The following is a 12,130-nucleotide window of genomic DNA, read 5'->3' on the forward strand; positions in this document are numbered from 1 at the left end:
TGCAGAAACTAATCAGCATTGCCTCAACTTGCAAGTTGTTGCAAATTGAATCATTAATGGATGGTTCATGAATGATGAATTGGGTTATTTATAACCTTGGTTAGTTTTTTGTATCTTAAAATATCATTTGATTTATGGCTTAGTGTATTGCCTACACCAGAGGTGTCAATCTGGTGACCTGCGGGCTGGATACTTCACCTGCAGGCCATGCCCATCCCAGCTCTGCGAATGGGGAAAACGTCATGAAATGTCACACGATGGCAACATGACACGGTGACTTTGACACTTGTGGCCTACACTGATGTGTTAATTTAGTAATTTAAGCAAGTTGTGGGAACATAGCCTATGACTTGCATAGGGATCATAATTAGGAACAACAGTAAAGTATTCTTGCAGCAACCTAACCAAAACTCCTTAGATTATTTGGGAAAAGAAAGGATTCTTTTGAGCATGTGAAAAAGTCCCACAATTGTCCAAATGGAAAACTTTAGAGAATAAAGGGAGATAGCCATCCAAATTGGATTGATGGATGGATGGATGGATCAGTGGGTGGATGGACAGACAGGTGGATAGGTGGATCGATGGACAAGATATAGTACATTATTTTTTAAGTGGCCCTATCTTACAAAATGTTGCTGAAATATCTCCAAAGCTAGCATCTGAATATTTCTATTTCTTATGAACAGAAATGGTCACTGCAGCTGTGACAGTCATTTTCTCTTACTAAGATGTGAATAATAGTGATTATTATTACCCAACCCTTTTCAAATTAAATGCTAGGCTAATGATAATTTGATGGGTCCCGGTAGTTAGTTGAAAAGCATATGTGGGAAATTTGTATAGGAATGTGATACTTACTACACACAGAATTGTAAGTGCTATACTGCAGTACACACAGTGCTGACGGTGAACTCTGCCTCATTGGCCATGATGTCTGTGGGCTGCAAATTGCGGTCATACATTGGGTTTTCAAATGTTCCTCGGACATTGGTGTTTTCATGGCCGGCGTAGCCATTGAACGGCACCTTCGGTCTCCTTCTGTTTCAGAGAGAACAAAGAGGTCATAGTGGGAGGGGCTCTGCAGGACAGGTATATAAAGAAACTACAATGCAGGGAAATCTGTAAACATACGGTTTGTCCCTTCTCTCTCTTTCTCTCTCTTGTTCAAATTAATTGAAATCAATTCTATCACATGTGGTAGACTTGTCCCAAAACTAAGGAATTCTGGACAAAAAATCAAAAATGGTGGGAGGAAGTAACGGAGCAAAAAATTGACATGAAACCTGAGCTGTTTCTTTTGGGAATAATAGAAGGAAATATAAGCAAAGAAATTCAATATATTAGGCTTCATACAATTACCGCAGCCAGGATCACATTCGCCCAAAACTGGAAACAAAAAAACCATCTCCTCAAACACAGGGATCATTTTAAAAAGGTGCTAGAAATGCACGGAAAGGGATAAATTAACGATGGAACTAAGGGATAGAGAGGAAATAGAGTATTATAAGATGTGGAACAGGTGGTATAATTGGCTCGAAAAGAGATGTCGCATAATGAGTGTATAGAAAATATAACAAAAGGAGATGGTATATATTCAGAAATCAATAGAGATGTAAATGTATATATGTTGTATACATTCTAAAAATAATAATTATGAAACAAGGAGGTATATGTATGAAACAATAGGACGTAGAATGGAAAATTAGAAATTAGAAAAAAGAATACTGATAGCGGAAAGCTGTAAAAGTGTAATTGTGATTTTAATGTTTAAAAATGCTGAATATAAATGAATTAAAAAAAAAAAATTAATTGAAATGGAGCACCCAAAGTGCAGTTTAATTGTGGCCACAGCCTAGCTCTGCTGAACAGTATATTCATCTACTAGTTAATGGTTGGAAGGGATCTTGGAGATCTTCTAGTTTAATCCACTGCTTGAGCAGGAGATCCCTATATCATTTCAGACAAGATGTCCAGTCCCTTCTTAAAAGCCCTCAGCACTGGGGCACCCACAATTTCTAAAGGCAAGGCGTTCCACCGGTTAATTGTTCTCACTAATAGGAAATTTCACCTTCGTTCTAGGGAATTTATAGTTGCAGAGGTGCAAATGCGGTGGGCTCCTAGAAGGTATGAAAGAAATGGATACTATTTCCATGGCATTGGATGGCAGTTTTCAGCACTAATGTAGTGAACAAAGAGGATGGCCTTGAAGGACAGAAGGAGGGCCCACAACCAAGGTGACAATCAGATAAATTAAACTTGAGTGAAGCCCAACCAACTACTCAAGCAGGACTCCTATACCATTTCAGACAAATGGTTGTCCAATCTTTTCTTAAGAACCTCCAGTATTGGAAGACTCGTGACTTCTGGAGGCAAGTCGTTCCACTGATTAATTTGTTCTGTCAGGAACATTTTTTTTTTAACATTTATTGACATTTGTATGCCACCCACTCCCTAGGGACTCTGGGCGGCTTACAGACAAAACAGGGGACATATAAAAATTAAAAATAAGAATACAATTAATTAAAAAATTTCACATCATGCATACAGCTTAGCGTGGGGCTGGATACTCATCAACAGCCCTAGGCCTGCTGGAACAGCTAGGTCTTAGTAGCTTTACGGAAGGCCGGAAGAGTAGTGAGGATCTGGATCTCTATGGGGAGATCATTCCACAGGGCAGGGGCAACAACAGATAAGGACCTCCCCCGGGGATTCGCCAACCGACACCGACCGGCCAATGGCACCCGGAGGAGGCCCAATCTGTGCGATCTTATCGGTCTTTGGGAGGTAAATGGCAGGAGGCGGTCTTTCAGGTAGCCAGGTCCTAAACCATGTAGGGCTTTAAAAGTAACAACTAGCACCTTGAATCGTGTCCGGAGACCAATGAGGAGCCAGTGCAGCTCACGGAGGATAGGTGTAACATGGGTGTATCTAGGTACACCCACAATCGCTCACGCGGCTGCATTCTGCAGTCTTCGGACACTCTTCAAGGGCAGCCCCATGTAGAGCGCATTACAGTAATCCAGTCTTGAGGTGACGAGGGCCTGAGTGACCATCCGAAGGGCCTAGGAAATTTATCCTAGTTCTAGGTTAGTTCTTTCCTTGGTTACTTTCCATCCATTGCTTCTTGACCTGCCATCTGATGCTTTGGAGAATAGGTTGACTCCCTCTTCTTTGTGGCAACCTCCTAGATATTGGAACACTGCTATCATGTCTCCCCTAGTCCTTCTTTTCATTAAACTAGACATACCCAGTTCCTGCAACCGTTCTTCATATGTTTTAGCCTCCAGTCCCCTAATCATCTTTGTTGCTCTTCTCTGCACTGTTTCCAGAGTTCTCAACATCTTTTTTTATATCATGGCAACCAAAACTGCATGCAATATTCCAAGTCCCCCATCCCTCCAATGTCCATAGAGATAAAAGTGGAAGGAAAGGTAGCACAAATTCAGACTTGCAAGATTCTCTTACTGTAGCTATTTTAGGTATGGTAGCTGAGATCTGCATGAGGTCAGTTTCTTAGTTTTGTCTACCTGATAGGACTAACAACATGGGGATCATGAGAAATGTGGTTTAATCCAGAGGATATTGGACCAGAAAACCCATGATTATGGGTTTTTGAGCCATGGTGGTGCAGTGGTTAGAGTGGAGTACTGCATGCTACTTCTGCTGACTACCGGCTGCCTGCAATTTGGCAGATCGAATCTCACCAGGCTCAAGGTTGACTCAGCCTTCCACCCTTCCAAGGTGGGTAAAAGGAGGACCCAGATTGTTGGGGGCACTAGATTGACTCTGTAAACCGCTTAGGCTGCCCTCTCTCCCCTCCTTCCCTCCCTCCCTTCCTTCTATTTGACTGAGCCTGCTGAGTTCAGTAAAATGAGGACCCAGATTGTTGGGGGCAATATGCTGACTCTGTAAACCACTTAGAGAGGGCTGTAAAGCACTGTGAAGTGGTATATAAGTCTAAGGGATGTTGCTATTGTCTATTCTTCTTTCCTTCCTTCCTTCTTTCCCTCCTTTCATGTTGTTAGAATGCAGTATTGCAGAATAATTCTACCCACAACAGTTTGATCCTGACTGTCTCAAGATTGACTCAGCCTTCCGAAGTGGGTAAAATGAGGACCCAGATTGTTGGAGGGCAATAGGCTGACTCTATAGACCGCTTAGAGAGGGCTGAAAAGCACTATGAAGCAGTATATAAGTCTAAGTGCTATTGCTATTATTCTGACAATCCTTGTTATGAAGCCCTAAGAGGTTATTTCCTGCCTTTTTACTTGGAACATCTCACCTGTGCTTGTAGAGATAGAGCACAAACCCTGCAATCATCAGGGCAATGAAAGGCACGAGGATCGCAGCTGCAACCGAGCTGCTGTTGGATGCAAATGGATGTCCTATTGATTCAGAATCCCGTTCAATGATGCTGTTATCTGGAAAAAGAAACACTATTAAATTGCTGGTGCTGAGTACAATTGGGAAGGGGAGGCCAGGGGCTGTCCTCGCACATCTGCTGCATATAAACATAACAAAATACAACTGTCATATTGCTTATATAAATTAAAGTTATTGTTTTGGGTCAACTTCAAAGTTAGTCAGCTTACCTAGTCTTTGGAGGCCAAATTGTCCAAAACCTTTGCCATGGACAAATCCTTGGTAGACAAATGTTCCACTTGAAGCTTCTGGGGTGACCTGTATTTGAAGCAGGAAATGAAAAAATACTGCAAAATGCAAATGCAAAGTGGAAAAAAAAAATCAGCGATAGGAATAGGACAATTGTAGTTTTAAGGATGATTTGTCCAGAAATTATCAGGTTTATTTAAAATTATACAATAATTTGATAAAAGCACATGTTTGATTTCACAGCCAAAATCCATTGCTGAGGAACAGCATAAATTACTAGAAGCTATGATGATAATGAAGGAAGTTCAATAGAACAATACCAGAACAATAAAAACTATAAATATTGGTAGCTTAGAGGGATGGAATGACTTAGATGCTCAATGGCAGAAAGTGAAGAGGAGCTAAAGAGCCTCTTGATGCGAGTGAAGAAGGAGAGTGTGAAGTTGGCTTGAAACTCCACATTAAGAAAACGAAGATCATGGCATCCAGCCCTCTCAATTCGTGGAAAATAGATGGGGAAGAAATGGAGGTAGTGAATGATTTTATTTTCCTGGGTCACTGCAGATGGGGACTGTAGCCAAGAAATTAAAAGGCGCTTGCTCCTGGGGAGGAAAGCTATGGCAAATGTAGACAGCATACTAAAAAGCAGAGACATCACCCTGCCAACAAAAGTGTGTATAGTCAAGGCTATGGTTTTCCCAGTTACAATGTATGGCTGTGGATGTTGGACCATAAGAAAGGCTGAGCGCCAAACAATGGAGGCCTTTGAACTATAGTGCTGGAGAAGACTCCTGCGAGTCCCTTGGACTGCAAGACAATCCAACCAGTCGGTCCTAGAGCAGATCAACTCTGGCTGCTCTTTAGAAGTCCAGATCCTGAAGAGGAAACTCAAATCCTTTGGCCACCTAATGAGAAGGACGGACTCCCTGGAGAAGAGCTTCATGCTGGGAAAGATTGAGGGCAAAAGAAGAAGGGGACGGCAGAGAACAAGGTGGCTGGATGGAGTCACCGAAGCAGTTGGTGGGAGCTTAAATGGACTCCAGAGATGGTAGAGGACAGGAAGGCCTGGAGGAACATTGTCCATGGGGATCGCAATGGGTCGGACACGAGTTTGCAACTAACAACATCTACAACAAGCTGCTCAATTGTATAACCATTTATGGAATTTAAAAAAAAATAGAAATCTGAAAGTCAAACTTAGTCTGATTCTTCATGCTAGTACGTTCGAAATATGGCTCAAATGTTGTGGTGCAGTCTTTCTAAAAAGAAATAGAAGGTATGATAGGACAAGCTATGTAGAGGATCTTGGAACCAAATTACCTCTAGGCCTCAACCTATAACCATTCATCTAGTGCAGTGGTAGTCAACCTGGTCCCTACCGCCCACTAGTGGGCGTTCCAGATTTCATGGTGGGCAGTAGGGGTTTTGTCTGATACTGAAAGACTTTCCTTTTTTAAAATTTAATTGACTTAAAAAAAATTCATAGCATTATTTAAAAACATTTTCATTAGGTTTTCATAAAATCACCATTACTGTGGAATCGGTGGGCGGTTAGAAAATTTTACTACTAACAGAGAAACAAAAGTGGGCGGTAGGTATAAAAAGGTTGACTACCCCGGATCTACTGACTGTTCAAAGTTACAACAGCATTGAAAAAAGGGACTTCCAACCAAACCTTGCACTTATGACCATCGTAGTATCCCCGTGGTCACATAGGATCGGAATTTGGGTACTTGGCAACTGGCATTTTCTCCCCAACGGTTGCAGGACCTTGGGGTCATGTGATCACCATATTGCGACCTTCCCAGCCAGCTTCCGATAAGCAAAGTCCATAGGGGATGCCAGAATTGCTTAATGACCGAGTTATTCACTTAACAACATTCACAAAAAAGGCATAAAAGCGGGCCTGTCTCATTTAACAACTACCTTGCTTAGCCATGGAATTTCTGGTCCCAACTGTGGTTGTAAGTTGAGGACTTCCTCTAGCAGGTATAGTTTTGTGGGGATAAATTTGGTAGTGCCGTCTAGACCAAGGGTGTCCAAACGTGGGAACTTTAAGACTTGTGGACTTCAACTCCCAGAATTCCCCAGCCACACTTCTTCAAGTCACTAAGGTTGAGAAACACAGGTGTAAAGTTCCCTAGTTTGGACACCCCTGGTGTAGGCAAAGACAGGTATCCTGGAAATCAGTCTTCCCAGAGGAATTCTTGTGGTGTTTGTCTGAAGCATCTTCTGCCTTTCTTGGGCCAATTTTGATTGAGATGCTTGAAGATTGGGGTTTATTTTGGCCTGAGATTGTTAAATGTAAAAAATAATAATAATAAAAAAACGCTAGAGAGGTGTTCCTGGATGCTGGGTCAGCAGATATAAAGTAAAGGTAAAAGTTCCCCTCGCACATATGTGCTAGTCATTCCTGACTCTAGGGGGCGGTGCTCATCTCCATTTCAAAGCCAAAGAGCCAGCGCTGCCCAAAGACGTCTCCGTGGTCATGTGGCCGGCAGGACTAAATGCCGAAGGGGCATAGAACGCTGTTATCTTCCCACCAAAGATGGTTCCTATTTTTACATGCTTTCGAACTGCTAGGTTGGCAGAAGCTGGGACAAGTAACAGGAGCTCACTCGGTTATGTGGCGCTAGGGATGTAAGCCACTGAAATGCTGACTTTCTGATCGACAAGCTCAGCGTCTTAGCCACTGAGCCACTGTATCACAAAATCTGTATGAGTGGAATGTTCCTGAATGCCTAAAAGCCTAGAGCTAGTTCAACACTTTAACCATACTTTCTGCCTCCTCTAGTCTGCTAAAGAGAAAACATTTGTTTGTATACATCAGTACATTCAAGCTCTTTCCATCCTTGAAAGGCTTAGGAGCAAAAGGTTTGGTCAAATAAGAAGGTAAAGAAGAAAGAACTGAAGGAAGTAACCACCCAACTGCATCATGTTAGGAAAAAATATTGCCCTGTTTTACATAATGAATTTTTCAAACGGTTTTCTGGCTTTAAAACATTTTAAAATATTTAACATTTTGTTTGCAATTGTAATTTTCCTGTCGGGCATTTACATTTGTAGCGTCCCACTTTGAGATTGTTTCATCAATGAAAAGCGTGTCTAAATGTCTCTAACTAGAATCATTAGTTAAAGAGTCTTCTCTTTTTTTTCTTTTATTAACCATTTAAAAAGAGAAAATGGACAATTGGAGGGAGAGAGAGGGAGGGAGGGAGGGAGAGGGAGGGGGAGAGAGAGAGGGAGAAAGGAAGAAGGAGGGGGAGAGAGAGAGGGAGAAAGGAAGAAGGAGGGAGGTGGAGGGGAAAAGGGAGGGACGGGGGAATGAGAGAGAGAGAGAGGAAGGGAGGGAGAGAGAGGGAAGAAGGGAGAGACAGAGGGAATAAGAGAGAGAGGTAGGGAGCGAGAGAGGGATGGAGAGAGAGATAAAGGGAGGGAGGGAGAGGGAGGGAGGGAGAGAGAGATGGAGAGAGAGGAAGCGAGAGGAAAGAAGGGAGAGATGGAGGGAATGAGAGAGAGAGAGGGAGAGAGAAAGGGAGAGAGAGAGGGAGGGAGGGAGAGAGGGAGAGGGAGGGAGAGAGAGATGGAGAGAGAGGGAGGGAATGGGAAGAAGGCAGAGATGGAGGGAATGAGAGAGAGTGAGAGTGAGATTGAGAGAGGAAGGGAGAGAGAGAGAAAGGGAGAGAGAATGAGAGAGAAAGAAACTTTTCTTTAGTTTCTCTGATACATAAGATGAGAGTTTGCAAGCCTTCCTTGTGCCCTCAAAATGTTTCAGAATGAGAACTTCATGAATTCCTACAAGCTGAGATATCTGAGAGTCACAGACCAGTGGTGGGTTGCTCCTGTTTTGCTACTTCTAACCCTCATTGCAAAAAGCTCTCACATCCCCCCAATGTTATGTTCCCAATTCCTCTGCCCGTCTGTCATTGAAATGTTTCTGGCAAAGACTTACGTGTCCATCCAATGCCCACTTATCATTCTTGAATTTGTTCGTGAAGATGTCCAGTGGCCCTGTAATTTGGTGTACCTGAAGGAGGAGATGGACATCTTCTCTTTTGTAAATACCTGGAAAGGGAAGATAAGAGAGCTGGGCAGTCAAGGTTGATTGTTTTTCTTGTAACGCAGCAAGCAGGGTGAGGAAGCCCCGGGAGAACTGGGGGCGGGGGGGAGAAGGGAGGGGGAGGTTTCCTTGCAATTTGAGAAGACAAGATCTCCGTGTTCTTCAATGCTCTGTGAAGTTAGAGCAGTGTTGCATCCGACTCTGGAAAAAAATCATACTGGAAAACTCATCTGTATTACATGCATTTAGTTGTTTACAAAGCCTGCAGGTAGCATTAAATTATTCAGGAAAATGAACATGCAGGAAAGATAGCAGAGGGCCTTCAAAGAGTTGTCTCCAATTGGGAACATGGTCAAAATTGCAGATTAAAACACACACACACATACACACACACACTTGTAAGTGGATGAGGCCCAAGATAGAGAGATTCTAACCATCCAGATGGGGTATCAGATCCGTGAATCTTCATTCTTCAGGGGAAGAGGGGGGAGCCCTGTACTTCCTCTAGACTTTTCTTTCTTTCCTATAGATCCTGTATTTTGGAATTAATTGCTTTATAACTTCTAGCCTGGCGCCTAGAGGCCTGGCACTTTCTCACCTTTCTCGGGGAATGGGTGGGGAGGGAGGGCCACGTGGACTGCATCATTCAAGGAAGCAGGCCTGAGAAAGTCTTCGCATCACTTTCCAAGAGCCTCCTTTACAAAAAAAACATTGGATGGTTGGGAGGGGATTCTAACTCCTTTTTTTCCAATTGTATTGCCTTAAGGACTCCAGATTCTGCTTTGCGTTTGCCCAGTTATCACTTCTCTTTCAATAAAAGGATCCCTTTGAAATGCAAAGTTTCAAGAGTCTTTACTTCCTGGATTAAAGGGGTGGGGAGGCCGGGCCTTACACAGGGATTGTGAGAGCAAGAAGCTCAGAGATCTAGTCTAACTCCCTACTCAATAAGAAGTCTTACACCGTCCCATGAGATTGATGCCCATTCTATTTTTGAAAACCTCCAGTGATGGAGCACCCACAACCCCAGGAGGCAAGCTAGTCCATTAATTGTTCTCATGGTCAGGAAATTTCTCCTTCCTTCTAGGTCGGATCTCTCTTTGGCAATTACCTCTTCCACCCATTACTTTGTACTCTGTCCTCTGGCGAACTAGAGAGTAACTCAATCCCCTCTTCTTTGTAACAGTCCCTCAAGTGCTGGAAGAGACCTGTCATGTCCCCCCTAATCCTTCTCTTCAGTAGAGAAGAGACATACTTCCTCAACTGTTCATCATACAATTTAGCCTCTAGTTCCTTTATCTTCTCTGTACACTTTCCAAGGTCTCAACATCTTTCCTCTATCATTGTTTTTGGGTCATTTGGGTTTCGTGTACTATCAAAACTCAGGTGTGAGCCACATTTTATGGTATACAGTATATAAGCCGTCACAGTAAACTATACCATGCCTTATTTGCTTAGTTATGGTAGTATGTTAGTCTTAAGCTAAAGATAAAGGTTCCCCTTGCACATAATTGTGCTAGTTGTTCCCCACTCTAGGGGGCGGTGCTCATCTCCATTTCAAAGCCAAAGAGCCAGCACTGTCCCAAGACATCTCTGTGGACGTGTGGCTGGCATGACTAAATGCCAAATGCCACTGTTACCTTCCCACCAAAGGTGGCTCCTATTTTTCTACTTGTATTTTTACATGCTTTCAAACTGCTAGGTTGGCAGAAGCTGGGATAAGTAATGGGAGCTCACTCAGTTACGCAGCACTAGGGATTCGAACCACCGAACTGTTGACCTTTATGTTTGATAAACTCAGTGTCTTAGCCACTGAGCCACCTTTACAGAAAACTATGCCATGGCTTATTTGTTTGGTTATGGTGGTATGTTAGCCTTAGAATGCAGTGTAACATAAATGCAACCACAGAATTTCAGCTGGAGAACGATGACCCCTCAGGGTGTTTAATCATTGATTTGATTTGAACATTAGACAGATGTTTCGGCTTGATTGTCCAGGCAGACGTGGGTGGAGAGAGCAAAAACAAAGCATTATATTGGCAGTATGATAAGGTTGGATGGACATCATTTCCCCCTCTGTGTTGTTTAATGGGGTGGACATCAAGGTGTCTCCACCACCTCCTCTTCTCCCACCAGGAATGCAGAAAAGACCCAACTGGCTGCCTTACCAGAAACTTGCAGCTCCACGCCACTGTGGTCGATCAGAGTGGCATTGACTTTACTGGTGACAGGATCAAAGCTGGTGACAGAAAGCATGGCTGGCTGCTTTTTGCCCATGTATTCGTAAGAGCCTTTCCAGAAGGAATTTTTGGCAAAGACATCAGCAGGAACTAGAAATAGCCCAAGGCAGAAGAAGACAAGGAGAAGATTTTAGAACAAGTGCAGAAGCCAAACAGGTTGAGAACAGGGGTCTCCCTGTTCTCAAGATGCTGATCTTGGCAACTTTTAAGAGAATTGGGGACTTCAACTCCCAGAGTTCCACAAGTCTTAAAGTTGCCAAGTTGGAGACTCCTGGTTTAGAATACTGTTTTTCCACCTTAGCAACTCTAGGAGGAATGGACTTCAATTCCCAGAATTCTTATTTGTTCAATACTTTTTAAAATCAAACTTTGTTACTTCAAAAACAATTGAAAGAAATGCCATTAATTAAGAATCTCCATTAAAAGTACTGAAAACCCATTAAAAAAAGGAATGGTTTGAGTTTTCCATCCTTTAAGAAAATTGACAGTGTGTCCCTCTATTTATAGACCTTGAAACTCAAGTAATTTGCTATGCTGTTTCATTTTTTAATGTATTTTTATGCATTTGGTGCTTGGGCAAAAGAGGTTACCTGAGACTTTTGGAAGATGCTGATCCTTTGCAGCCCCCATAGGTCGCCTGCTGGGTCGGACATCCGCTTAAAAGGACAATCAAAGCAACAGTTCATATCTTAATTAGGTGCATTAAACATCTTTAACAATAGAGGAATATAAAGAGGATCTTATGTGGTCACTGTGATCACTGTGATCCCCACCCGAATGGTATGAATGTTGTGTTCTTTTTAATTATGTATTGTGCTTATGTGTCATTGTTTGTATCCCCTTTCCCTATGAGTTGTAAGCTGCCCTGAGTCCCCTCAGGGAAAAGGGCGGCCTATAAATAAACTTTTCCAATTCCAATTCCAATTCCACTTCCTCTCTTCAACTTGGTGCTGAATTAACCCACTTTCTGGGAAAATATATAGAACAATGAATTGAGTTGCAAAATAAGCTAATGAAACACAACAGAATGTTGTGTGAATGCAACCAATATCCTTGGAACTGCCCCCATTTTAAATTATTTTTTAAGCCCTTTGTTATTTTTATAAATAGCTCAAGGCAGTGAGCATACCTTCCGCCTCCTATGTTGAATATATATGAAATTCAACAAGCTTTCATTGCTAAAGTGAGACTCGAACTCAGAGTCTCCTGGTTTCTATCTTGA

General features: G+C 42.6%; 1 protein-coding gene across 1 annotated transcript; it reads right to left on the reverse strand.

Moving 5' to 3' along the window:
• Positions 1-878: 878 nt before the first annotated feature.
• On the reverse strand, positions 879-11,538 carry LOC116523239 (CUB and sushi domain-containing protein 2-like). Its single transcript, XM_032238331.1, has 6 exons — positions 11,499-11,538; positions 10,837-10,998; positions 8,564-8,676; positions 4,593-4,680; positions 4,283-4,421; positions 879-1,038 (listed from the first exon to the last, which is right to left on the reverse strand). The coding sequence occupies exons 1-6, from the start codon at positions 11,536-11,538 to the stop codon at positions 879-881; spliced, it is 702 nt and encodes a 233-aa protein (XP_032094222.1).
• Between the last annotated feature and the right edge of the window lie 592 nt (positions 11,539-12,130).

This window comes from Thamnophis elegans, unplaced genomic scaffold (assembly GCF_009769535.1).
Source record: "Thamnophis elegans isolate rThaEle1 unplaced genomic scaffold, rThaEle1.pri scaffold_119_arrow_ctg1, whole genome shotgun sequence".
NCBI lineage: Eukaryota > Metazoa > Chordata > Lepidosauria > Squamata > Colubridae > Thamnophis > Thamnophis elegans.